Genomic DNA, 27,431 nt, shown 5'->3' on the forward strand with positions numbered 1-27,431 from the left:
TGCTGTTTGTGTGGAGCAGGAGCTCAGGGCCTGGGAGTCTATATTTTAAACCAGGCTTGTGACACATGGGATAGTCTGAGAGCAGCCTCAGTATAGCTCTGCTTACCCTTGTGCACATGAATGCACGCTGGGCCACATGTTAGAATCCCCAGAGTATTGATAGAGGCACGGCGGGGAGGCTGACCTGTGGGTATGCTGGCAGCCTGGCCCAAGGTGCAGGGAAGCGAACAGATTGGCAACTCACATTAGGATCATAGTGACCAGAACTTGCTAGTGGATTGAGTGCGGTGGGTGACAGAAAGAGTCAAGGATGGAGTCTGGGTTTGGGGCTTAAGTACTGAGTGAGGCCATTTACTGTGATGGGAAAGAGGGAGGAGAATGGGGTGGACAGGCAGGGACGGGGTGCTGTGGGAGCTGGGGAATCAAGGGTTATATGTTGGATGCTTCTGTCTGAGATGCTTTTGGAAGCCCGGGTGGTGATGGCAAGCTGGTGGGACATTCAGGGGAGAAATCCGGGTGGGATGGAGACCGCGCAGTCAGCACGTAGGGGGATGTGGAAATCCTAGGACCCACTGGAGTGGCAGGACGCTGATGCCTCCGGGGCCTTGGGCACTTTGCCATCTGGTCCTGGGGGGAGTTTATGGACCCTTTTTCAGACTACTACTTTTTTGTTTTTTTTTTTGCATTACGCGGGCCTCTCACTGTTGTGGCCTCTCCCGTTGCGGAGCACAGGCTCCAGACGCGCAGGCCCAGCGGCCATGGCTCACGGGCCCAGCCGCTCCACGGCATGTGGGATCTTCCCGGACCGGGGCACGAACCCACGTCCCCTGCATTGGCAGGCGGACCCTCAACCACTGCGCCACCAGGGAAGCCCCAGAATATTACTTTTAAATGCATAAAATAAAAGCCTAAGAACACCCAGTGATAATGAGATTATAATCAAAACATTAATAATTAAATCTGTGCCATAGTTGTCACATCATCCAGGGGTGGGTTTGAGAATGTCTGTCCTTCTGAAGTGATGATCAATATCATATTTTAAGATAATGTAACATCGGTGCTGTGATGTGAAAATATTTGTGATTTCTATTGGTAATGAAGTTGTCCAATCAACTAACAGTGCTATGATTTGGGGCCTATGCTCATAATTGAAGGAAATACCAAATTTTAATTACAGGTTAGTGAACAGAAATGTAATTTTTCTCTCATCCAAGTTCATGGACCCCCTAAATTCTCTTCACAGGCCCTGTGGTCCCCCATTAAGCACCCTTGACGTAGGGAGAGAACGTAAACACCCTTGACGAGGGCCCAGGATGGGGCTCATGAGAGCTCCCTAAGAAGCCTGAAAAAGGAGGACTCAGAGAGGGGGTGATGGGAGGGGAGGGCAAAGGACGGAGGAGGGGAGAAGGAAAACTCAAGGAGCGTACATCTGGGAAATACTTCCAGAAAAAGGGAGCGGCCATATGGGTTGACTGCTGCTGAGGTGGAGAGTAAGCTGAGGGCACAGAAGTGTCCCCTGACCCTCGCTTGTCAAGGAGGGTTATAACAAGGTGCGTTAAAGAGTGAAGGGGCTCCTGGGGCTGGGGATAGGTCGGCGGGTGCACAGGATTCAACAATACGGATTGTATTTTTTTCTTGAGTGTGGTAAATACACACATTTTAATGTACTATTCTTTACGCTTTTGTGTGTGTGCGTGAAGTACACCATAATAATATTATTAATTTTTTTTAAAGGTGGGGACTTCCTGGTGGTCCAGTGGTTAAGACTCCATGCTTCCACTGCAGGGGGCAAGGGTGATCCCTGGTTGGGGAACAAAGATCCCGCATGCCACAGCCCCAAAATTAATTTAGTTATTTATTTATTAAAAATAAAAAAATGAAAAGGTGAGCGTGGGAATGGAGGTGAAAATGGAGACAACTTGTTCAAGAAGTGTTGTTGTTTGGGGGAGCAGAGAAACCGGAGACACAGATAGAGGGGGCTGTGGAGTCAAGGATTTTTTTTTCTTTAATTTTTAGCTGGGAGCCCTTGGAGCACATGTGTGTGCTGGGGGAGGTGGGGCGCTCATGGTGCAGAGGAGGAAAGAAGGGGCCAAAGGGACAAAGGCTTGAGAAGCTCGGATGTACTTGTCTCCCTGGTCCTCAAGTCCCCTTTGTGACCTCTGCACCACGGGTTCTCACACTTAAGCGAGCATCAGCTGGCTGGGCCTCTCCGCAGAATTTCTGATTCAGTAGGTCTGGAGTGGGGCCTAGAAACTTGCATTTCTCACAAGCTCACTGGCAATGCTGCCACAAGGACTACAAGTTTAGAACTACTGCTCTAATCAACACCACTTGCGCCCCCTTCAGGATTTAACATTGCACTACAATGGACCATGCCCCTTCTAAAGCACTCAAGGGAGGAAGGTGTGGGAGCAGACACTTGAGATGGAAGAGACTAAGGAAGAAGCAGCTGGAACCTGACCCCCAGCCAAGGTCACTGCCTCTCTCTTGGAAGCACCAGTCTTCCCAGGGACCCTGGGAGCTGCCCTTTTGGACCTCCTGGAAGACTGACAGGAGAAGGGAAGGAGCCAGGGCTGAGGGATAGAGACTGTGGCAAGAGGCCAGCAAGTGTGCCAAATGGAGAGGGAGTGGAGGAGGGGCACCGGCTCTCTGCCTTCAGGCACTGAGCCCTGAGAACATGCTGTTCACCTTTGCAATTTGATCCTGGTCTCACACCACACCAGTTTTCTCCTGCTCTTGGGAAAGAGAGCTGCCCTGTCAAAGAAATGAACATTAGCTTGTCAGATCCCAAAACATCTGAGCTGGGAGAACCCTTGGAGACTGGCCAGTTCAGCTCCATTTCACAGATGGAGGGGGCCAGAAAATAGAAAGTCCAGCTTGGTTGATGGACCTGCAAACTCTTGTACGGGGAAAGATGCATCCCCACTTCCTGCTACTGACTCAGCCCTAGGAAGCTGGGTAACGGGCATGACGCTGGGCGCTATGCTCTGACCCTTGCTGCTTCCCCTTTTCATCGACTCATTGAACACATTTTTTTTGAGCACCCACTGTAAGCTAAGCATTGTGCTAGATATGGAGATAAAGCAAGTCAAAGCCCCTTGCTTCATGGCACTGACATTCCAAGGGTAAATTTTAAAAGGCAATAAACAGATAAATATGTAATACGAAGTCAGGGAGTGATAAGTGGTAGGAAGAGACCTGAAATGACATGAGGGTGTGAGCCTTGTAGATGGTGTGTGAGTGGGGAGGATCCACACAGAGGGAACAGCATGTGCAAAGGCCCTGAGGTGGTTGTGTGCTTGCTCTGTTGGAAGGGTGTTACAGAGGCCAGTGTGTCTGGAGCTGAGTGAGGGAGAGAAGGCAAGGAGAGGAAATCAGAGTGGTAGCAGGAGGCCAGGTCATGAAAGAACCTGCGGTCAGAGAGGATTTTGGCTTTCCCTCTGAGTGAGACAGGAACCCTGGGAGGGTTTTGAGCAGAGGAGAAATGTGATTTGACTTAGGTTTAACAGGATCCCTCTGGCTGCTGAGTGGAGGATGCCCCTGGTTGCTCTATGTCCTTCCACGGGGATATATGGAAGGGACAGGAGCCTTCCCCCAGGCCCTACCCATGACCCCAGCCCACCGTCTGTCTCCCCACAGCTAGAAAGGTACATCCAGATGAACCTGAGGTTGGAGCTGGCGCAGGCCCAGCAGCACATGGTCCAGAACCAGACAGCCACCATGCTGGAGCTGGGCACCAGCCTCCTGAACCAGACCACCGCCCAGACCCGCAAGCTGACCGACGTGGAGGCTCAGGTACCGGAGGGTGAGGGGGCAGCACTGGGGGGCCTGTGGCAGGCCAGGCTGGCTCACAGCCCCAGTCATCTTGCCCTGACCCCTGTCCCTGGGTGAGGTCAGGGCCTCCTCTGACCCTATAGCCTCCTGGGCTCCTCCCTGATGACCCCGTTACAAAACGTTCTCCCACCAGGCCATGAGCCCAGGGTAGGGAGAGGGGGGAGGGTAGACACTGGGTTTGGCTCTTCTGCCTCTGTGACTCCAGTGTCCGGGTCCGTGCTGGGCGCTGGGATGAGGGGATGCCGCAGCACACACCCCCCCAAAGGACTCACAGTGCTCCAGGGGAAGGTGGATAATAAACAATTCATTAGAACTCAGGGGGCCAGTGACTCTGAAAGAGGAGGCCACAGGGAGCAGCGGAGAGGGAAGGAGAGGACAGGAGTATAAATGAGAGGGTAAGTGAATGGCTGAAAAGACACTGACAAATGGGCACATGTTTGTTGACCCCTACTATGTACCAGGCACTGTTGGATGGGCCTGGTTCTAGTTTACAGCAGTAAACAAAACAGGCGTGGAGCCTTACCCCCAAGAAGCTTCCTTTCTAATGAGCACCAAGAAAACAAACAGGATAAATAACATACGTGTGTGAGACGGTGGTAGCACTAGGGAGAAACTAGCATGGACGAGATCAGTGGGGAGTGTGTGCCGGGAGCGGCGGGAGGGGTGAGTTGCAAGTTTAGACAGTACGGCCAGGAAGGCACCACTGGGAGGGTAGGATTGGAGCCAGGCTTACTGGGAGAAACTTCCCGACCGGGAGAATGGTATCTGCAAAGGCCCAGGGGTGGAACGGTGCTGGCAAGCTCCAGGAGCATCAGGGAGGCCGGTATGGCTGGAGTGACCCAGGGAGACTAGTGGGCTCAGACAGGTGATGGGGGCAGATGGCATCACAGGGCTTCGCAGGCCACTGCCGTGTGAGGTGGGAGCCGCAGGGAGAGCATAGGGGCTGCTTTTTAAGTCTACCTCAGACTACCAAGCAGCCAAGGGCTGCAGGAAGCAAGGGCAGGAGCGGAGAGCCCTGTGAGTAGGCTGGCCCGGGTACGGCGGGAGATGGAGGCCGGGGCCTGAGTGGGGGCGGGGAAGCGCAGGGAAGTGGTCAGGTACCCATTTGGAAGGCGGAGCTGATGGGACCTGCTGATGGATTAGATATGGGGGGGTGGGTCAAAGTTGACCCCTGCTGGGGTCCGAGCAGCAGGAGGAATGGAACTGCCATGCAGTGACGGGGAAGAGTAAATTTAAGAAGCAGATCAAAAGCTCAGTTAGGGTCTGTGAGCGAGTGAGAAAATACTGAGAAGGTGGAAATAGGTCAGCAAGTTTCTGGAATGGCAGGGCCCAAGGTCAGGTGTTGTGGCTGCTGGCAGGGCTTACATGGGCCCCCACCTCCCCCCACCCCCCACTCGCCGGGGCAGGTCCTGAACCAGACATCGAGAATGGAGATCCAGCTTCTGGAGACGTCACTGTCCACCAACAAGCTGGAGAGGCAGCTGCTGCTGCAGGGCCACGAGCTCCACCGGCTGCAGGGCCACAACAGGTGGGCACTGGCACCCTGGCACTGGACAGGGACAAGGGCTGGGAGCAGGGCTGAGGGCCAGGGCCAGCTGGGACCCAAGTGGGCTTGAGACCAAGGGTGAGCACCAGAGCCAGCCAGGGTTGGGCTCGGGCCGGGGCCGAGGTCGGAAGTTGGACTTGGGCTAGTGCCTGGGCTGGGGGGTGGGGCCAGAGCTAGGAGCCTGGATTAAGACTGGAGTGAGGGGACACTTGGGGGACTAGGGCTGGAGCTAAAGCTGGGTCGTGACCAGGGCTGGGGGAAAGACTGAAACCAGGGCTGGGGATCAGACTGAAGCCGAGAGTGAATGTGGACCCTGCGGCTGGCAGCCAGGCAGGCGTGGGGCCTGGCTATCCCGTCCTGGGTGGGACAGGGGACAGGCATTTTCCTGGGGCTCAGGACACGCTGATTCTTTCTCTGTTCTTTCTATCTTTCCCTCTCTCTCTCCCTCTCTCTTTCTTCCCTTCTTTTCTTTCTTCCTTTATTTATTTCATAAATTTTTAACAGCTTTATTGAACTACCATTTACATACCATACAATTCCCCTGTACATTTTAATTTGATTTACTTATTTGCAAACAAATAAATCTGATCTCATCTACCGACTCTCCTTCCCAGAAGCAACCACAGTGACCAGTTTCTTTTCTGCATTAGCAGACAGTCTCTGCATTTATAAGCAAAGACACACAAGGGGAACACCCTTTAAATTACAAAGAAAGAAAGAGTCCTGGGGTACAGATAAGGCAGAGAGACATGGACCTCTGAAGCTGATTTCATCTTGGTTTCGAGCTGAGTAGAGAAAACACTGCCAAGGTCTGGCTGCTGGAGGAGGCACTGAAGCAGCCACAAGCCCTGTGTACAGGGCGAGATGTTACTGTTGCTCACATGGTGGGTCAAGATAAGGCATAAGGGGCTTCCCTGGTGGCGCAGTGGTTGAGGGTCTGCCTGCCGATGCAGGGGACACGGGTTCGTTCCCCGGTCCGGGAAGATCCCACATGTCGCAGAGCGGCTGGGTCCGTGAGCCATGGCCGCTGAGCTTGCGCGTCCAGAGCCTGTGCTCCGCAACAGGAGAGACCACAACAGTGAGAGGCCCGCGTACCACAAAAAAAAAAAAAAAAAAGAAAAGGCATAAAGGTCCTCCAGCTCCCTGTGACCTGAGGACCGTTAATGATAGTTTGTGTAATTTCTTATTCTTACTCTCCACCCTGAGGGGGGAAGGACTGGGACACTATCAATCACTCTGAATTGAATTACCAAGTGCCTAGAGACCAGTGAAGATGGAGGATATGATCAATAAGCTCTTGGCCCATGGAGACAGCTAAAATTCTAGAATCCAGTGTGCCCAAACTCTCTCTTTTCCTGCGGCATAATTTGGGGTCCAGGGAAAGTTCCTCCTGCCCTGGCTGGACTCATTTTCTTAGTCTGGAGAATGGGTTGGCATAGCCTCACGTATAGGAAAACATCTCCCTCCTACCCCTATCCCTCAGCCACCCACCCACCCACAGCAGAGGCAAATAGGTATGCACAGTCCCTTTTTAAACCCAAGTGAAGCAGACTACTCCTCGGCACGTTGGTTTTTTGTCTCGTTTTTTCAGTTATCCTAGAGATGGTTCCGTAACTGCATGACACACTTGCCCGTTCTTTCCTCCAGCTGCATAATGTTTCACTGTGTGGCTGTCCCCGCATTTATTTCCCAGTCCCCAGTTAATGGGTATTGAGGTTGTTCCAGTCTTTTACGATTCCAACCAGTGATGCTATGAATAACATTCCCATATCTTATTGCACACACATGTGAGCAAATCTCTAGGATAAAATGCCAAAAGTGCAAGAGCTGAGTCAAAAGCTTCTTTCTTTTTTAAGACTCTTTTTTTTTAAACTCATTACAAAAATGCCTCATGCTCATTAGACAGTCTTACTTATCAGACAATAGAGACCTGTGCAGAATGAAAGGGAAGGTCAGTCCCCTCCACCCACCCCTGCCTCTCCACCCCCATCTGCTCAAACCTGCTCTGCAGAAGTAACAGCACTTAGTGGATTTTCTTTCACATTCGCTAGAAACACAGGCGCCACTATGTCCTTCCACGTGTCCATCCACGCCTTTTCCTATAAGCTCCCCAGTATCCCTCTACATTTATATTAATACCTTTTTCTTTCTCTTTTAATTTCCCACATGTGGGGTTAGACTAGAGGTACTGATGCGCCAGGGCGCCCACTCCAAGTCCCCGGCATCTTTCCAATTCTGCGCAAATGCTCTCAGCCTCCTTCCCCTTCACCACTCCAGAACATTTCCAGGGACACCAGAACAGAACAGACTCAGCCAGTCCTGGCCGTTGGCATTTTGGCTGTTTTGTTTTTCCCTATTACAACCCATCCTCCAAAGGGCATTCATGCCCATGCTCCCTGGAGGTTATCTCTGGTAAGTGGACTGCTAGGTCAAAGGGCACGCATATTTGGGATTTGATAATGGCTACCAGGTTGCTGCTGTGTCCCTCCCACCCCACCCCTTTCCTCTACTGGACTCCAATCCATTTTACTCCAATGCCAGGTCTCTCTTTCCTCCCCTCCTCACTCTGTGCTATCTGTGGGCACGGACCTCCGGGCTGTGTAACCCTGGGCGGGACGCTACCGCTCTGAGCCTCAGTGCGGGTCTGAGTCTCACCCCCGGGCCCAGGGGAAAGCCCGCGAGTGTGACTGCAAGGTGGGGACGGCGGGTTCACGCCTGTGCGCCCCCGCCCCGCAGCGCGCTGGAGACGCGGGTGCAGGCCCTGGAGACGCAGCAGCAGGCGGAGCTGGCCAACCTCCGCGGCGAGAAGGAGCGGCTGCGGCGCCTGCTGGGCCGCCAAAGCGGCGCCCTCGCCGGCCTTGAGCGCAGCCTGCGCGCCGCCAGCAGCAACTCCAGCCTCCTGCAGCGCCAGCAGAGCCAGCTGCTGGAGTCGGTGCAGCGCCTGGTGCGCGTCGTGGCCCAGGGCCCGGGTGAGCAAAGGGGGCCCGCCAGGTGCGGGAGGAGGGGAGGAGAGGGGTGGGAGACCCCGCTTACCCTCCCGGTTCACGCCAGTCCTGGAAGCTACCTCGGGAAAGACCACCCCCCGCCCCCACCTATGAAACAGGAATAACACCAAACAGCAGTAATAATGGTGACGACAACAGTCCTAAGAGGACCCAATCCAGACTCTTGTCCCGACTCCACGTGTGACCTTGACCGGCGTTCGTTTCCCCATGCGTTTAATGGAGGTGATGATAATAAGAAGGATACCACCAGCCCAGACTGAGGAGTCCGGCGTCCAGGATCCACCCTCCATCCTCACTTGCTTGGGCTTGCCCCCCTCCCCAGGCCTCAGTTTCCCTATCTGCAGAATGGAGAGGTTGGACTCAATGCCTCCCAAGGACTTCTCTCACCCTAATGCCCCCTGCCCCTAAGCCCTAGAGGGCCAAACAGAAGTGGAGAGGCACCTGTGGCCCAGGCTTCTGAGAAAGGAGGACAATGGCCGGCCCCGCTCCCCAGCCCTCACTTCTAATGGGACCGACTTCAGTCACTCAGTTCCAGCTTCAATCACTCAGTCAACAAGCACTTACTGCGCCAGACCCGGTGCTGGTGCTGCGGATACAGCTGTGAACAGCAGAGTTCCACAACTGTCTCTTGCAAAAGATGCCCAACCCCCGTCTGTGGGTCTCTGAGGGAAGGAGGAGGAAATACATATTTGTTAAGTGCCTACTATGTGCTAGGTGCCCTGCTAGCAGTGTTCCTGAAGTTTCCAGAGGTTAAGAATCCGCCTGCCAATGCAGGGGACATGGGTTCGATCCCTGGTCCTCCGGGAAGATCCCACATGCCGTGGGGCAACTAAGCCCGTGCTGCAACCACTGAAGCCCACGTGCCTAGAGCCCGTGCTCCACAGTAAGAGAAGCCACCGCAATGAGAAGCCCACGCCCCACAAGGAAGAGTAGCCCCCGCTCGCCACAACTAGAGAAAGCCCGCGCGCAGCGACGAAGACCCAATGCAGCCAAAAAAAACCAAAAAGCAATAGTGATGGATTCCAGACACTATGGGTGGCAGCGATTTAGAGACAGAGGATGGCACCATGGCTCCATCTAAGTTGGGCAGGTCCCACCAGATAGGGGTGTGAGGCCTGAGGTGGCCACAGGCAAGAGAGGTGAACACCTTCCAAACCATGAGATTAGGAGTGACCCGAACCCATCACTGGCTTGTGCATAGAGCCGTAGCAATGAGGCTGCCTAAATTAATCCTGTAGCAAAGGCACGGGGCCTGGGCCCAACACTTCTCCCCACAGGCTCACCGCTAACTCTGTCTCCAGCTGTGGCCCAATGTCTGCTCACCAGTCTGGGTGAGAGGTTGTATAGGGGACTTTGCCTCAGGCCCCCTTTGACCAAACGCCTGTCCTGCCCTACTGTCACCAGGGAGAGGCACTACGGGTTGTTTCTCCCTACTGTCTAGATGGAGAAACTGGAGGAAGATTAGTCACCAGGTGTAGAACAGAAGATTGGATGGAGACGGGCACAGGAACCAGGCATCCATGAAGGCCAGCAGGAAGCCTGCACCCCCTCTCTGCACAGCTTTGTCCTAGGCAGGTGGAGGCTGGCAAGGGGTGGAGAACTCAGGGCATTCAGAAGGTTAGAAGGACGGGGACACAGGTAGAAAAGACCTAACCCATGCATGGCATCAGAAGCAGCATTCGTTAACGAAGTCTGTTTGTCCAACCTTGTATGGGCTCAGTGGTGGAGACCCAAGGGGAGGTGGGTAGTAGGAAAGGTACTGGCTCTCCAGTCAAATGGACCAGAGTTCAAGCTCTGGCTCCTTCACTTACTAGCACTGGCACTTTGCACAGGTCATTTAACATCTCAGAGCCTTGACTTTCCTCACCTATAAAATGGGAATAATAGCTCCTATCTCTCAGAGCTCTGGCACAGAGCATCAGATGAGTTCATACACTCGAAGGGGCTGAGCTTGGTGCCTAGGGCCAAAAGGGGGTGAAGCTGGTGCAAAGATTAAGCGGGGTCCAGGCTGAGGCCAGACTATGTTGCATGGCAATACTGGTCCATCCTTGCTCTTATGCTCCCTGAAAATACTTTTCCTGGCCCCAGGCTGCCCATGACAGTACCTGGCTAAGAAACACTACAATGCATGGTGGGTATTTCACTTTTATTGCTATGATTGTCGTTAAGGCTATTGTTGTTGACTAAGGAAAACAATAGTGGACAGACCCTGAGAAGAGTGGCTGGAAATCTGAGGCCAACTCCTAGCTCTGCCCTTGCCTAGCTGGGAAAGTTGGGCCTGTCCCAGCTCGCCTCTAGGCCAGCAACCTACCAGGCTTGGCTAGATTCCAGTTCCCCAGGGACCAGGGGGCTGGCAGACGGGGCCGTGGAGACCCTGCCCAGGGAATGTTTGTGCACAGACTGGGATGGATTTGGGGCCTTTGTCCCTTCATTTGTGATCTGGGAATAACAGCCTCATTTCAACAGGGCCTCAGCTCCAGGACCCAGGATCCAGGTTCAAGAATGAGGCCAAAACAGGAAGTCCCACCCCTTGGTAGCTTCCTGGTTCCTCACTGGTCAGGATACCTATCCATCTGGAACTTTAGCCCTATCCTTGGATACCCACCTACCCACAGATTGGTTTCTGGTGGAATCATAGCCCAAACCTCTAATTGGATCCCAAAAAAGGAGCCAGAGAGGGTGTTTGAAACCTCTGTAGTTTATTTACCAACAGTCACTTTTTTCAGGTTAAGCCTGAAGGCCTCCAGGGCCCTGGTGGGATTTGGCCATTAAATTAATATTCTCCCTTAAGGCCAGAGGTCAGCTCCCAGGGAGGGCATAATGAGGGAGACCCACCTAAGAGCTGCAGGGATATCCAGCTGGTAGAGTGGGCTGTGGAGGGGACCCTGGGTCTCCTACCCGAGAGAGCTCCAAGGACAAATCCCCCCTAAGACCTGGAGAGAGGGAAAGCCCTGCCCAACCCCTCCCACCCGACCCAGCTGTGTGGCCTTGAGCCAGTTACCTCACTTTTGGGCCTCAGTTTCCTAGTCTGTGAAATGCGGAAGTACCTCAGTGGAGTTCAAGCCCCAATTACCTGTCCTGGAAGACTCTAGCAGCCTCATCTCTGCCCTTCCTGCTTTGAGTCTCATCCCCTCCAATCTCTGTTCTATCCTCTGGCCAGAGGGCTCTTCTTCTGCACAGTCTGGGCTCCTCAGCCTGGCATTCAAGGCTGAAATCTCAGCCTCATCTCTCCTTCCTTAATGTTGCTCTCTGGTCCATCAAACAGCCAGAGCTCCCTCTGGCCTTAGCTCTGGATTTGGGTGGGAGTCATCTCCTCTTTGTGGCCTTAGCCAAATTCCCCTCACCTCACCCCGATCCCTGCACACACAGGACTCTTCCCGCCTTGGAGCCCGTGCGTATGCTGTTCCCTCTGCCTGAGACACTCGCCCCTTCTCCACCTGGGAGGCCTCTGCTCCTCCTCCAGGTCCCAGCTCACTGTCAGCTCCTCTACGAAACCTTCCAGGGTCCACTACCTCTCCCTATCCCCAACGCCTCCCAGCCCAGAACCTGGCACAGAGCAGATGGGAGTGCCCACCTGACCCCTTCCCTCTCTCCTGAGCTCACTTCCAATTGTTTTTACCTTGTCCCATTGCAGCCTCCATGAGGGCAGCTGAGCAGGTGTTCCAGGACTGTGCAGAGATCCAGCGCTCCGGAGCCAATGCCAGTGGCATCTACACCATCCATGTGGCCAATGTGACAGAGCCCAGAAAGGTTAGGGGGTTCCCGGAGGGCTGAGGCTGTCAGAGGGTGCTGAGCCAGAAGACTCGCAGACAACCCTCCACCCCACCCCGCCCTGCCCCCACCAACGTCACCTCCAGGTCTTGTCCAACAGCTGAGATTCCAGAGAAGGTGGGGGTGACCCTACCCTCTGGAGCCCCCACGCATTCAGGGATCAGATCATGCGGTTAAAGCAGAAGTTCCCAAAGCTGGCAATGCATCCTTCTCCAGCATGTTTTCCTGGGATGCTTTTAAGTTGGAATAGCAATAAATGGTTCTGTGTTGGCTCAGATAATGCTGGCTGGTACAGCAAACAAACCTGCAAGAACTTCAGTTCCAGGGGCTTAACACAAAGAAGTTTATTTCTAGTCTACCTACAGTCCAGCTGAAGGTAGGTGTGGGAGCTTGCTTTATGTGGGAAATTAGAGACTGGGGCCGATGGAAGCTCCACCGTCTTCAGTGAGTGGCTCCCAAGCTTACCCAGAACTTTGAGGCCCAGTTATCAGATGTGTGGGGGGAGGGCAGTCAAGGGAAAATGTGGATGTCAGGAGGGAGGGTTTGGGGGCCAGGCCCAGAAGTGGAAGAGTTTGGAGAACAACTAGCCAGTCTTCCCACTTCATATTCCCTTTTCAGTTTTCTTTCAACCCAGCTGAATATATCAAGGAGGATGGCTCAGATTATCTTCAACAGTTCTCACACACCTGCTAAATCCCCTTTTAACAAAGAGAGATCAGGCCCTCAATCTTTAGCTAGAATTTTCTAACACTATTTTGTTTTCATTATATATATTTTTACAATTATCTGAATAAAAGCAAGTGTTACTAATTTTCCCTCTATGGTACTAATAAGATTTCCTTTTAAGATGCATTTAGTCTGAGTATTTATTTAAGTAAAAAAAAAAAAGACACCATTTTTTTTAACATCTTTATTGGAGTATAATTGCTTTACAATGGTGTGTTAGTTTCTGCTGTATAACACAGTGAATCAGCTATACATATACATACATCCCCATATCTCCTCCCTCTTGCGTCTCCCTCCCACCCTCCCTATCTCACCCCTCTAGGTGGTCACAAAGCACCAAGCTGATCTCCCTGTGCTATGCAGCTGCTTCCCACTAGCTATCTATTTTACATTTGGTAGTGTATATATGTCCATGCCACTCTCTCACTTCGTCCCAGCTTACCCTTCCCACTCCCCGTATCCTCAAGTCCATTCTCTATGAAAGATACCAGTTTTTTTTTTTGTTTTTGTTTTTGTTTTTGTTTTTGGCGGTACGCGGGCCTCTCACTGTTGTGGCCTCTCCCGTTGCGGAGCACAGGCTCCGGACGCGCAGGCTCAGTGGCCATGGCTCACGGGCCCAGCTGCTCCGTGGCATGTGGGATCTTCCCGGATCGGGGCAGGAACCCATGTCCCCTGCATCGGCAGGCAGACTCTCAACCACTGCGCCACCAGAGAAGCCCGAAAGATACCAGTTTTAAAGTAAATATTTTATATGAAATTAGTTCAGCTATGGTGGAATTTGGGAAGGCGTGAATAACTAAAATTTGGGAACACTGATAGAGAGGGAAGAGCTGGCCTGGGAGGCAAGAGATCTGGGCTCAAACCTCAGCTTTACTTTTGACTCATTTGCCTTGAGCAAGTCCCTTCCCTTCTCTGGGCCTCAGTTTCCCTTCCTGCAACTTCTGCTACCCTCACAACAGATGCCACTGTCTTCTCTCCCTGAGCAGACCTTCACCATCTCAGAGCCTTTACTCCTGCTCCCTCCACTGGAAACACTATTCCCACTGATCTCTGTCTGGCAGGCATATCATCATCCAAAGCCTTGTTCCAATGCCACCTCCCCTGGGAAGCTTTCCAGGATTGCCCCATGACTCCTTCTTGGGAACTCTCTTTGTAGCTGGCCAAATGTTCCTATTCAATAGTCTGCTAGCCCTATCAGACCTAGCCCTATCAGTCCGCTAGCCTCCTCCAGACCAAGCCAGCCCTGGGGGTTAATTTATCTCTGATTTGTCTCTGATTCACCTAGTACAGGGGCAGGCACCAAGTGTTTCCTCATCAAACATTGAAATGTACTGAGCTGGCTGGAAAAAATAACATGTGAACAAAAGTTAAACTGAGAGATGTGATTGTGGTGGATGGTAAGCTGTTTGAAAGAAAGAATCATTCTGTCTTATCCATATGGGCATTCCCCATGCCTTGAATGGAACCTGGCACCTAGTAAATGCTCAGAAAACATTTATCTGCTGAATGTAATAACATTTCCTTTTTTTTTTTTTTTTTTGTATTTTGGCCATGCCGCCCGGCATGCAGGATGGTTTCCCAACCAGGGATCGAACCTGGGCTTCCACAATGAAAGCACAGAATCCTAACCATTAGGCCACCAGGGAACCCCTGTAATAACATTTCCTGAGTCTACACCATGTGCCAAGCACTTTACATCTCTTGGCATTTAATTCTTACAGCAACCCTGCAATAACAGCGAGTGAAAGGCTCTGTTCTTTTGGTGGATGACTCATCTCATTTAATTTTCACAACAATCCCAGTGTGCAGATGAGACACTGAGGCACAAAAAGGTTAAGGTATTAACATCCCCATTTTACAACTGAGGAAAAGAAGGCTCCGGGAGGACATCACTTGCCCACCGTTTCAGACAAATGAAGACAACGGGTGGGGGATTCGGACCTGGATCCTTGGGAGGCCCTGGACCACCAAGCTCACCTGTTGCTCTGTGAGGTTCTGTCAGCCAAATCACCCTCGGGCTGGCCCAGACCTGGCTTCTGGCTGCCTCCTGGGGCTTCCAACTTCCCACCTCCCCAATTTCCTCCAGGTATTCTGTGACATGGAGGCCAGTGGAGGTGGGTGGACCCTCATCCAGCGCCGTGAGAATGGCAGCATGAATTTCCAACGGAACTGGAAGGATTACAAACAGGTAACATTTCTGCCCTGGGGAGGAGCTTGTTAGCCCTGAAACCTGGGGCAGGAAGTGGGTTGTGGGCAGGGGTCTGGTTTGTCCCCGACCCTTCTCAGAAAATAACTCAGCCCACCTAAACCAACTGCCTTCAAAGAGATTTGGCCAGTGCAAGTATGCTATCGGGGACTCCATCACCCGAAATTGAACCCTCTTTTTGCAAGTCCTGACATATATCCTAAGAATGAAAGTTTAAGTTTTATTTTGTTTTAATTTTTGGAAAAGATAATACATATACCTTGCTAAAAATTTTTAAAGAATACAAAAAAGGGAAGAGAAAAAAGTGATCTCCGCTGCTCACCCCTGGCTGCATTGCTTAAATGAATGTCTTTGCCTTAGCACACATACATGACTACATCTGCAGGAGAGATTTTTTTAATTCAGAATTGCTGGCTTACTCACCCCTGGCTGCATCGCTTAAATGAATGTCTTTGTCTTAGCACACATACATGACTACATCTGCAGGAGAGATGTAAATTCAGAATTGCTGGCTTAAAGACCCCATGCATTTTACAAGACGAGGAATAGTGCCTGATCGTCTTTCAATTTTTTAATTAAATTTTGGATAAAGGATTTTTGGCAAGCTGACTCAAAAGCTCTTAAAGTTATTAAGAGCAAAAGAAATAGAAAAAGCTACACAGAAATACAATACTATTTTTTGTGTGTCTGCTTGCTGTTCATTTGATAAATACTTTTTAAAAAGCACCAAATTAATCTATGACTGTTCTTGAACCAATTGGGTTTTAAAGAATCACTCAAATGGCAAAGAGAAAGAGGGTGCTCAGAAGCAGAAATACGCAAAAGACTGCTGGATATTAACCATTAGGCTAATAAGGGGTACAGCATGACTAAAATGGGGAGTGGGGCTTAGGTGTGCCCTGTCCTCGGTGCTGAATTACTGTTCTGCCCAAGGGCATTGGTCACGTGTCACTCTGGGACACTGGTGACTCCCAATGCTCTTAGCTTTACATTCCTATGTCACTGAAATTTTGCAGTGGCTGCCATGTCACTGAACAATGTTGGCTCTACCACTTATGCAGCTGATTTAATTTTTTAATTGAGATGTAATATTCATGTAGCTAAGTGCACAAATCTGAAGTGTAAGACTCAGTGAATTTTCACATATGTATTCACCCATGTGACCACCATTCAAAGCTAGATACACAACACTTCCAGCACCCCAGAAACCCTCCTTGTGTCCCCTCCAAGTCAAGACTCCCCTAAAGGTAGTAGCTATTCTGACTCCTACCACCACAGACTTCTGTTTTTTTGCCTGTTCTTGAACTTCATAGATTTCAATTATGATTCATGTGATTTCAATTATTTTTAACAGGCTTTTACATTCACAAAAGTCTTAGTCTTTTTGCTCTAGGAGTTGGGGAGCTCCTAGCAAAATGGTTTTGGGTAAGTGTCCCCAGAGCCCGGCCCAGCCCAGCTCCTTAACCAGAGGTGTAGCCTTCCTCCTCGGCATGCAGCCTACCCCCATTCTCCTCTTCCCCAGGGCTTTGGCAACCCAGCCGGGGAGCACTGGTTAGGTAACGAGGTGGTGCACCAGCTCACCAGCAGGGCAGCGTACTCTCTGCGCGTGGAGCTGCAAGATTGGGAAGGCAACGAGGCCTACGCCCAGTATGAGCATTTCCAGCTGGGCAGCGAGGGGCAGCTGTACAGGTGGGCTTGGGGCCCAGGCTCATGGGTGGGCTGGGAGCCCTGGGCTAGTGGCCACAGAGTATGAACCAGCGGTCAGTCCCTGGGCGTCTCCAGTTCCTGCCATCTGTCCCCCGTTTGGGCGCACGTCATGGGATCTGGAGACGGCTGGTTAGCACTCAGCACATCCTGGCCACTGGGTGGGGTGGAGAGAATGTCGCTGACACTGCCATGCCAGGAACAGGAAGGGGCCTTCCAAGGTCAGTCACCCCGAGGCAATCATTTTACAGAGGCCCAGAAGTGGGGAGGTGACTTTCCCAGCCTGTCCTATGCTGTGGGGTGAGGTGGAAATTTCAGGCTGGGAATCAGGGGAACTGGGCTCATTCTGGCTCTGCTCCAGCTCAGTGTGTGAACTCAGGCAAGTCAAGTGGGCTTCTCTGTACCTCTGCTTCTTAACCACAGGATGGGCTTAAATATGAGCCCACTAGAAAATCATCATGGTCTCTCACCCCTCCCTCAGCCTGGTTCTTGGCTCTGTTCAGGAAAAGGAATGAACATTTCTTGAGCACCTATTATGTTCCAGGCAAATGACTCCATTTAATCCTCCCCACAACCTTCTGAGGTAAGCATTGTTGTACCTGCTTTAGCGATGTGGGAACTGAGACACAGAGCTTAAGTCCCCTGCCCAAAGTTACAAAACAGGTAGGGCCTGGTTCTGAATTCAGTTTTGCTGCCAAAACTCATGGTGTTTCTCCTACATGATGTTACGTCTCTCAGAAACTCAAGGATCTTAAAGATAAGCTAGCTTGGAACCAGGACAGAATTGAATTCATAGACTCATGCTCTAGGGCCGCAAAGGACCTCACATGTCATCTGGTTCTTCACATGATGCTAGAATCTCCTCCACAGCCACATTCATCATCCAGCCATGCTGGAATGCCTTCACTGATGGGAGGTCACTTCCTCCCAAAGAATCTCTGATGACTCTCTGTCCGCCTGCATTGTATGCCTAATTCCACCTCTGAGGGCTTCCCGGTGATGGGTCCCCAACCCCTCTAGTAAATGCCCCTGGTTCCTCCAGCTAGCTGGTTCTGACATCCCCTCTGTGGGACCCAACCCAGTCTGATAATGTTCCTCCTTCAAGTGCAATGTCTAGAGCTGAATGAAACATCCCCGGCTCTGGGCAAGGCGGGGCCCAGCTGGATGCCTCCGACTCCCTAAGCGGAACAGTGAGTAGCCACAACGTCCTGCTGACTCCTCTTTAAGCTGCTGACCACCAAAGCCAAGGCTTAAATCCTGACTTCATCCCTCTCTCCCTGAGCGACCCTGAGCAAGTCCCTTCACCTTCTCATCTGCAAAATGGGGGCCATAGGTGTGCCTACCTCATCTGAAGTGTTGTGAAGCTTGAATGAGATACCACACGTAGAGCATTAGTGCTGGCACTTAGTATATGTTCAGCAAATTATATTATAACATTATAATTACTGTCCCCAAGCCAGCCCTTCACACACTTGGCTGGACTGCTCTGGGCAAGCTCACTGCTGTTCCCATCTCCAGTGCCTGGGACATGGTAAGTGCATAACAGGAAGCTGGGGGAGCCTCCCTTTCCTACACAAGTAACAGTTAAACCTCAGCTCCATGACCCAATTCTTGGGCAGCAGCTTCTCTGGCCCTAAGTCCAGGATCTGCCATTTTTCTTGCGCAAGAAACATCGGGAAAAGTATCTCATTGTGCTAAAGAACGTGGCCCTGGAGCCGGCTTGCCTGGGTGTGAACCCTGACTCTATCACTCGTTGGATTCATGGCCTTAGACAAGTTACTTACCTCTCTGTGCCTCAGTCTCCTCATCTGTAAAATATAGTATCTGTGTCATAATTGAGATGATCTGCAGGAAACGCACAGCATGTGGTAAGTGTTACATAAATTTTAGAGATATACAAACGATATATTCAAAGACAGAAATATAATATTTCTGCATCTATGTATATCTCAATTATTTATGTCCATTTATACAAGCATGTACATGTATGTTACATTTGGAACCCCTTGCTGTGCTCCCCTCTGTGAATCTGATGCGCTCCCTCTGGCTTTTTATCTGAGACATGGAGAGCTCCCTGCCCATGGTTCCAGACTGTTATGCTCAGGCTTCAAAGGGCCCACATCTATGTGACCCTTTGCAGAGTCCTAAATAATAATAATGATATATTGAACACTTGCTCTGTGCCAGGCATGGGCTGGTTCTGGTCATTTGTGGAAGAATCAGACCTGCGCTCTACCCCTCAAAGTTGTTCACAGTCCAGCGTGTCGTGTGTGTCTGAGGGTGAGTGTGTCCACAAGCAAACCCACACCCCCAAGAAGACAGGAGCTACCTAAGGGGAAAGCACAAGGGCATAGAGATGCTTGCGCTATCGGGGAGGGCTCCCTGGAGGAGGTGGTGCCTATGAAGAGTAGGCATTCTGCAGACAGAGAGAGGATAGAAAGGGCTCCTCAGGCAGCGGGGAGATTCTGAAAAGAAGGCAGAAAGAAGAGTTGACATGCAGCTGGCCACAGAAACCCCAAACCTGAGCAAGGCTCTTTCAAGGGCTCCGGGGATCGTAAGGAATAGGCCCTGCTCATTCAGGAAAAGCCTGGAAGATCCTGGAAAACACATAGGGACCTGGAAACTGCCAGAGGAGGGCTAAGAGGAGAGTGACAGAAACAGGTGCCGTCCCTGGGTCCCCACCGTACAGCGTCAGCTGCCTGGTGAGGTGGGGTGGATCCCCATAGGGAAGCCTAGAGGTGGCGAAACCTGGGCAGGCAGAAGCTGGAGCGTGGGCATCGGGGTGGGAGGGGCACCCTTATTTGTCAGACACAATAATGGGAACCCTCTGGAGCCCAGCTGGGGTGCATGCATAAGACTGCAGAGAAGCGGCCCACGGAGCGGGATGGGGGAGGCACAGACAAGACACAGGCACAGGCCTTCCAGAGGTGCCCACACACCCAGACCCAGCAACAAGCACCAGATACACACAGAGATATACAGGGACACGCACAGACGCACATGCACATGTACCCCTGGGGTACACACTTGAACCTTCAGGGCACAGACTCACACAAGTGCCACAGCCACACAAACAAGCACAGACACACACCCAGGGACGTGTGCAAACGTGCCTCAGAGAAGCCCTCTCAGGTAAACACGCACACAATCTCAGGCACAAAGACATATTCCAGAGCGCACACTCAGACCCACCATAGAGATTGCCGCACAAACTTAAACGCACACATGAACACGCAGGCACAGAGACTTGTATCCGGATGCTCACGGCCTCAGACACAGGCTCACGCACCTCGTGTGTCTCAATTGGGGGTGTCCAAGGACTCGTGTGTATGTTTGTGTTCCCCAGACCTGAGCCATGATTATGTCCAAAGTGCATCTGAGCAATGGGTCAACTGGGGCTTCCCGGCTCATGACTTGAGGGTCCCTTAGAGATCGCAGATCCCCCTTCTGGCTCCCAGAGAGGAGGGGAAGGGAGGCTGAGGACTTGGGGCCAGTGCTGCCACAGTGACCCCATGAGATCATTCGGCTTTGTCCAGCACTGATTCCACCCAGCCCCAGACTAAAGGTGACCCCAAACTTTAGCCTGAGTCCCGAGCCTGGCCTTGAACTGACATGACTGAGCCCTCAAATGGAGCCCTCAATGGCCACAAGGAGAAGCTGGGACCATATAAGCGGGTGGGCCGGCCAGCCTGTCCCCACCCCAGGGAGCCCCTGGCCAGGTGGGCCTCTTGGCGGGGGATTTGCAACGCCACTCATGCAAGCCCAGGGTGGCATATTTAGGGGCACAGTTAAGGCTTCACGGCTGGCCACCCTGAGCCAGCCCTGCCCTCACCACAGACAGAGAACACAGGTGGTAGATGCAGGGACTGAGGTGGCCTCATGCCCAGGCCCCACATTTCCTCTGGATCCCAATGGGGGCATCTCGCAGGCCCTGCCCTGGGGAGCCAGGGCTTCCCCGAGCTGCCCCGGCTGCATCTGGTGTCCACTTGCCTCCACCCGTAGGACCTTCTGTTGCTCCCAAACTGGCTCCCGCCTCAGCTGCCAGTGCAGCCCCTGCCCTGCTACAAGCCCCCAACACTCTCTCCTGCCAGGCTCAGTGGAAGCCTGTGCCAGCCATGCACACGGGCTGGGAACACGGGGACAGGATGGGACGAGTCCACAAGCACCGAACGTGCCAGGCACTTACTGTGTGCCAGTGCTGCCCTGCACCTGTCACACGCCGAGGTCACCCCATCACCATGACGGTTAATATACTATCGTTACCGTCTTAACAGATGAAGAAACTGAAGCTGAGAGGCGAAGCAATCTGCCCAAGGCCACACAGCTGACGAGCGGCACAGCTGGGATTTGAATCCAGGCGTTTTACCCCCAGAACTTGTGGTCGTAATCACCACAAAGGCCTGGATGTGCCCGCCAGGGCCTCATAACCTGACCGAGAAATAGAAACCCTCCCCAGCTGGCTGCAGGGGTGGAGGTCACAGGGCTGGGGGTGCCTCAGGGCCCTGATCCATGTGGGCTGCTGTGGTCAAGGAAGGCTTCCCGGAGGGCGTGGGTGGGCGTAAGGTGTGATAGGGCTGGGGTTGCCGGATGGTCAGCTGGGAAGGTGATGCACACAGCTCCCGAGTCAGGCCAGATGGGGCTGGGATCTGTCTCTCACCCTCATTCGTTCTGAGATCTCAGGCAGGCTCCTGGGGCTCTTGGGAGCTCTGTTTCCTCGTCTGTAAAATGGGAATACTAAGGTATTTTGAGGATTAAATGAGAATGAATTAACCCATGTAAAGTGCTTTAAACAATGCCTGGCACATAGTAGATGTTCAAAAAAATGTTAGCTGTGGTCCTCATTATTATTGTCACGATCATTCTCACCACTGGCCAAGACTCAGGTTCAGCCAGCTGAGGGAGGCCTGGCACGGGGTGGGCACTCTGTCCCTGCAGGCAGCAGACAGGGAGGGGAGATGCCTCAGCACAACCGGAGGGGAACCCCTTCCGCAACCACCCCCAACCTGACTCTGGGCCCCTCTCCCATCACCACCTCCGGGTGGCCTCCAGGCTTTCCCTGAGTGGGTACAGCGGCTCGGCGGGGCGCCAGAGCAGCCTGGTCCTGCAGGGCACCAACTTCAGCACCCGCGACGCAGACAACGACAACTGCCTCTGCAAGTGCGCCCAGATGCTGTCCGGAGGTGGGTGCAGGGCGGGGTGAAGCCCCACCTCCCCACAGGCACGCCTGGCTGAATACGCCCATCCCCTCCCCACTCGGGTCCTTGTGCAGCCAGGTGCCGTCAAGAAGTGGGTGCAGGTCAGGGTCTCGCTCACCCATGGGCTGGCCTGGCCGTCCCTCATCCATACGTTCCCCCCGACAGGCTCCTTGACGTCCCCTCCAAGGTCTCACCTCCTCCTAAAGCTGGCATCACCAGTTCTCCTCTGAGACCTCTGAGAAGCACTGAGAGCGGGGCCCAGGGTGCACCCTAGGGGGGTACAATGCCTAATCTGCCCCAACCCCAGGCCTGAGACTTCCTCCCCAACCCTCCTCCCGGGCCAAGCAGGATCCGGAGGCGGGAGACCTGGGTGGAGGGCAGAGGGGCAGCTGCCCACCAACTCTGGCTTAGGCAGTGTTTTCTGTGGGGAGAGACATCAGAGAGTGGGAGATGAGGAGTGAGAGACAGAATGGGAAGGACAGAGATCAGAGGAGACCTCCAGAGACACAGAGACAGGGACAGATGGAGACGAGAGAGACATCAGGATGGACAGACAGAGTGCTGGGCACAGAGCTACACGGGGACAGAGGGAAGTACAGAGGGATAGATGGAGAGAGAAACGCAGACCACAGAAAGACAGATGGACAAAGTGTGTGAAAGACAGAGAGACCCAGAAAGGTAGGGTAAGGGAGAGCAAAGAGAGACAGAGAGATCAGAGAGAGACACAGAGAGACAGACATGAGTGCACTGCCTCTGGAGGCCCCATACTGAGCGGCGGGTCTGGGAGCCTCCCTCCCCCACCAGCCAATGCCCGTTCCCACCCAGCCCCGTCTCCAGCAAGCTGGCTTCCCAGAGGAGCCACCAGCCCTGATTCATCTTCGGGGTAGGGGGCTGCCCTCCCCCACTGGCTGGGCTTCCACATCCCCAGAGCCTCTAACTCCCCCTCCACCAGGATGGTGGTTTGATGCCTGCGGCCTCTCAAACCTCAATGGCATCTACTACCCGGCCCGCCACCACGTGCGCAAGCTCAACGGCATCCGCTGGCACTACTTCCAAGGCCCCAGCTACTCGCTGCGTTCTACTCGCATGATGGTGCGTCCCACAGACATCTAAGGAGCAGCCCTCCTGGAGGCTGGCCCCGCAGGAGGACCTGGATGTGGTATCCTCTGAACAAGCTGGACCCAAACACAGGACACAACGCCAGGACCTCGTCCTGGACACCCTGGGTCCCCTGAGCCAGCCCTCCTTACCCCAGGAGTCCAGAAGAGTCACCTCCCTCCCTTTTTCCCTCAAGTTGTGAAATGGTGGGTGTTTGGGGGTTCCTGCCTCTTCATTGTCCCTATTTCCTCTTCTCTCCTGCCTCCTGCAGGGCCCTCCGGCCAGCTTGAGGGTCGCAGTACCCTGGATGAGCTGAGAACAGATTTAACTGGGCTCCTCAAAGGAATACACGACTAGTGGTGGGATGTGAGGCAGGCGGAAAGGTATTTACAGGCGGGAAACTGCCCAGATGGAGGCCCAGAGTCTGTCCCTGGGTTGTTGGGAAGGCCATCTCTTGTTCCAAGCTTTCTCAGCCTTGAGATGTCCTTGAACTTTCTGTTCAGGACTGAAGGAGCTGCATCCACCCTATAACGGGAGTTATTTCCGCCCACATTGTCCACCACTCCTAGGCCCCAGCATCTAAAGCTCAGATGTGGTTTCTCAGGGGCTCCAGGAGATCTAAGAGGGATTCCTTTACCCCTTGAATGTCCTAGAATATATTCCAGAGAGAATAACTAGGACTCCCCTCTAAAAGTACCTGTGGTCAAGTGAGGGAGGGAAACACCAGGTTAAATCAACGTGAACCGGCATTCTTAGCTGCAGGCCTTGTCAGGGCCATTAGTGTGGTCATGTGCTTAGTGACTGCCCATGAAAGGGCTAGAGTAGGCAGCTTTCCCCAAATTTATTTATTTGAAAATGGGCCCTGATTATCCCAGAGCATCTCTCAGGGCTGTGGATACCCTTGGAAAAAGCTGGTCCTCATATGTCATGAGCTGAAACCCCAGGTCACTATCCCCAGCCTCAGCTGCTTTCACCATTTCTAGCTACGAGGGCCACAGTGACATTCTCAGCCGCTAAAAACAACTGGAAGGAACCTTTGGGTTAAAACAGATACACCGTCGCTGAAGAAGGGTCTATAACTAAGTTTCCTGTCTGTGCTCCAAGGCTTCTCTGTCCGTAGGAAGCCAGATCTCTGTCCGGGGGCTGCCCTCAGCACTCCGTGTGACCCCAGCTCATACCAGCTCAAGTTCAGGGGCTCTTGGGGCCCACTCTGCCTCGAACAGGACACCAATAGCTGGGTCCAGATCCCTCCCGCCTCCAAGGCAGAGCCCCTAGCCTCCTCTTGCCTTGTCCAACAGTGATGCTGCAGCTAGGGCTCCATGGAGACTGGGCCTTTGCTGAGTCTGGGAGACCACGGGCTTCTCATGAACTTTTTTCAGAGAGGGGCCACAGCCACTCTGCCACCCAGTCCCATTACTGTGTCACCCTCCTCAGACCTGATGAGGCCACCAAAGTCCTGTCGTCCTCAGCCAACACCCGGACTCAGCCCACGGCCGACCTGCCCTACCGCCAGGTTGCACCTCTGTCTTCAGAAGGTTTTCTCCTGGATGGGGCTGCACGGTGGAAATGGGGCACCTTCATCCCACTGGGCTCTGCCCCCTCCCCTGGGTCCCACCTCGGCCAATCCACTGATTAAACCCAGCACAGATTAATGCTGATCTCCTTCAGGGAATCCAAAGGATGTGGTTGCTAATGGTGACTTCAGGCAGGAGGGAAAAGTACTTAGGGGCAGGTGGCTGCCCAGGAGGCTGACACCGCCCTACCCAGCATTTGCTCGGCCAGCCTTTATTCAGTGTCTACGGTGTACAGTGTGGTGCTGTCGGCAGGACTTAGGAGTCAGACAGCCCTGCTGCAGCTCTTGAACTTGAAGCCAGTGGCTCAGCCTCTCAAGGCCTCAATCGTCTGGTCTGTGAAATGGAGATGGTGATATTCCCTCCTTGCTGTGATGGGGCAGGAGGAAATGAGACCTTGTATTGCAACTTCTTAACAGAGCCTGGCATGAAACAGGTGCCTAATAAATGTTAGTTCCCAAAGAGGTGCATGGGGTGGAGAAATCGGCCCCCTAGCGCATGCCACCCCTTCTTCTGGACCCAGGGAAGGTAAGCATTTTATTTTTGTATCTACAGCATTTATTTTTGTGCTACAAGTGTGTAGGCAATGCTGTGTGCCCCGGGAACAGAGCTCCTCTGGGTGGGGTGAAGTCCCAAATCCCTGTCTGCACTCCAGTTGTCTGAGAAGACCAAGAAGCCGATTTGGGTAACGCTCACACACCTGTTCTTTAAAATATCCATCCTTCCTTCTTACTTTCCTTCCTTCTCTGTGCCAGGACTCTCAAGTGCAAGGGATAGAAACCTTATCCTGAGGAATGGATTGACTCACATACAGGGAGTCTAGGGATGGACTCAGATGTGGTTAGATCCAGGTGCTCAAGTGATGTCCCTCTCCACCTCTCAGACTTGCCCTCCACCATGCTGACCTCATTCTCAGTCACGTTCTCTCCTGAAAGATGGCTCCAGCAGCCCCAGGGTTGTGGCCTGCCTGCTCAGCATCCTTCAGACAGAAAGCTCCCCTGTCCCAGGGATTCCAGCAAAGGCAGGATTCCTTCCAGCCAGGACTGGTTCTGTGTCCATCCCTGTGCTTATCACTGTGATTCTGGTTGACGAGACCTGGGTCACACTATCATGCCTGGAACCAGGGGGTGGAGTTAGTTCCCTCCAAGTAGTGTGGACTGGCCTTGGGGAAACTAAGGAGCCACTTTAGGAAGCAGGGATGCTGGGCAGGCAAGAACAGAGGTTCACTTTTTCTCTTTCCATCTCTCAGACTCCCATCTCTCTTATCTCCATCTCTGCCTCTTCTCCTAGCCTCCCTGCCCCCAAGGCCTGCCCCTCAGGCTCCAGCTAATCCCTGGTTTGCCCCAGACTATCAAGGACACTGCTGTGTTCTGCCCAGAGGTGTCAGACCCTGGTTCGCAGTACAGGCTCTGTCACTGGAGCAGAGCCCCTGCCCTCTCTAAGCCTCCAGTTCTCATCTGTGCTGTAAGGATGGAGCACCCACAAACATCTAAAAGAGAGCAACGCTGACTCACCGTGGCTGCAGACATGAACAGCTAAAGGATTCTGGGTGCACAAGGCCCTAGGGGGCCTGGCTGGTGAGGTCTTGGCCTTGGGTGGGTCTCCTGGAGGCCACCGCTTGCAGGAACCGGCTTCTGAGATACCTACATCTGCAGGTTCCTATGTAGAATCCTTGTCCCCTCTCCCTGAATCAGACCAGCGTTCCCCCATTTTAGTAATGAAGAAATTAGAACTCAGAGAGGGAAAGTTTCATCCGAGAGGCACAGCCAGTCACCACCTCCAGTGCACTTGCACCTATCAGCTGCCTCCCTCGTCCAGAGCTCTCTGGAGGCACCTTGGCACCGACCACAAAAATGCTGGAGTGGTGTCCCCTCCACCTATATCAAGGGCTGAAGGAACTTTCTGGAAAGTTTTCCAAGACTAATCTGTCTTTCCCACTGGCACCTGGTAGGTCCCGATGGAGCCAGGCAGGCAGAATGCATTCTTCCCACGATCTCTGCACGTTCGCAGCAAAGGCAGTTGCCACACTGGGGGAGAGAGTTCACTGAGCACAGCCTAGAGACAACAATCATGGATGGGGTAGGAGGTGGCCCTTTGCAGGGGGCAGGGGATAAGTCAGCATCAGGATGGTTTGTCCTGCTGGCTGGGTGATTTAATCCCTTTTTCCAGACTTCCCCCCCCTGCCCCCCCCAGTGTCCATCTGGGCCTTCACCTCTCTCACTGAAGGTGCTTCGGAAAGCTAACAGTGTTGCCTTGGCAACAGCAGCATCAGCATCTTTTGATGGAGCAGCCCTTCTGTGAATGGAATCTGGTCCAGGCCACATCCAGCAAAAATGTGTTACTTTCTTGTGTTAGATTAACGTGTAATGTGGCCTGTGAGCTGCTGTTGCCTGTGTCCTGAGGGCAGGGAAGTCCAATGACCTTTAACATCCAACACATTCCCACCCTCCCCTGTGGGACCTCTCTGAGCCTCACTTTCCACATCTGCACAATGCAGAGACTGTGCTCTAGTCATGGGGAAGTCGTGCAAATTCAGTGCAGTGGTGGACATCCAGGCCTGGCACATTCACTCATGTATTTATTCATTCATACACGTATTCATTCTTTCACATGGCAGGGACGTACTGAGGACCTGCCTGGGCCAAGGCCTGCCTCGGTGATGGGGAGGGAGCAGCAAACGAGAGAGACAGATGGCCACAGTCCCGAAATCATAGAGCTTAACAGGCTAGAGGGAGAGACCCGCCAAAATAAAATTTAAAAAAAAATTTTTTATTT

General features: G+C 52.9%; 1 protein-coding gene across 1 annotated transcript in view; it reads left to right on the forward strand.

Annotated features, from left to right (window-relative positions):
- The window catches only part of ANGPT4 (angiopoietin 4), a 43,015-nt gene extending 16,189 nt beyond the window's left edge, over positions 1-26,826 (forward strand). Inside the window, exons 2-9 of the mRNA XM_060284719.1 lie at positions 3,640-3,795; positions 5,241-5,362; positions 8,117-8,349; positions 12,020-12,135; positions 14,969-15,070; positions 16,611-16,777; positions 21,842-21,972; positions 22,940-26,826. Coding sequence (XP_060140702.1) covers positions 3,640-3,795; positions 5,241-5,362; positions 8,117-8,349; positions 12,020-12,135; positions 14,969-15,070; positions 16,611-16,777; positions 21,842-21,972; positions 22,940-23,100 — 1,188 coding nt within the window. The 3' untranslated portion in view covers positions 23,101-26,826. The remainder of the gene's footprint in view (positions 1-3,639; positions 3,796-5,240; positions 5,363-8,116; positions 8,350-12,019; positions 12,136-14,968; positions 15,071-16,610; positions 16,778-21,841; positions 21,973-22,939) is intronic.
- The last annotated feature ends 605 nt before the right edge of the window (positions 26,827-27,431 follow it).

The sequence above is a fragment of the Globicephala melas genome, chromosome 15, assembly GCF_963455315.2.
Source record: "Globicephala melas chromosome 15, mGloMel1.2, whole genome shotgun sequence".
Taxonomy (NCBI): Eukaryota; Metazoa; Chordata; class Mammalia; order Artiodactyla; family Delphinidae; genus Globicephala; species Globicephala melas.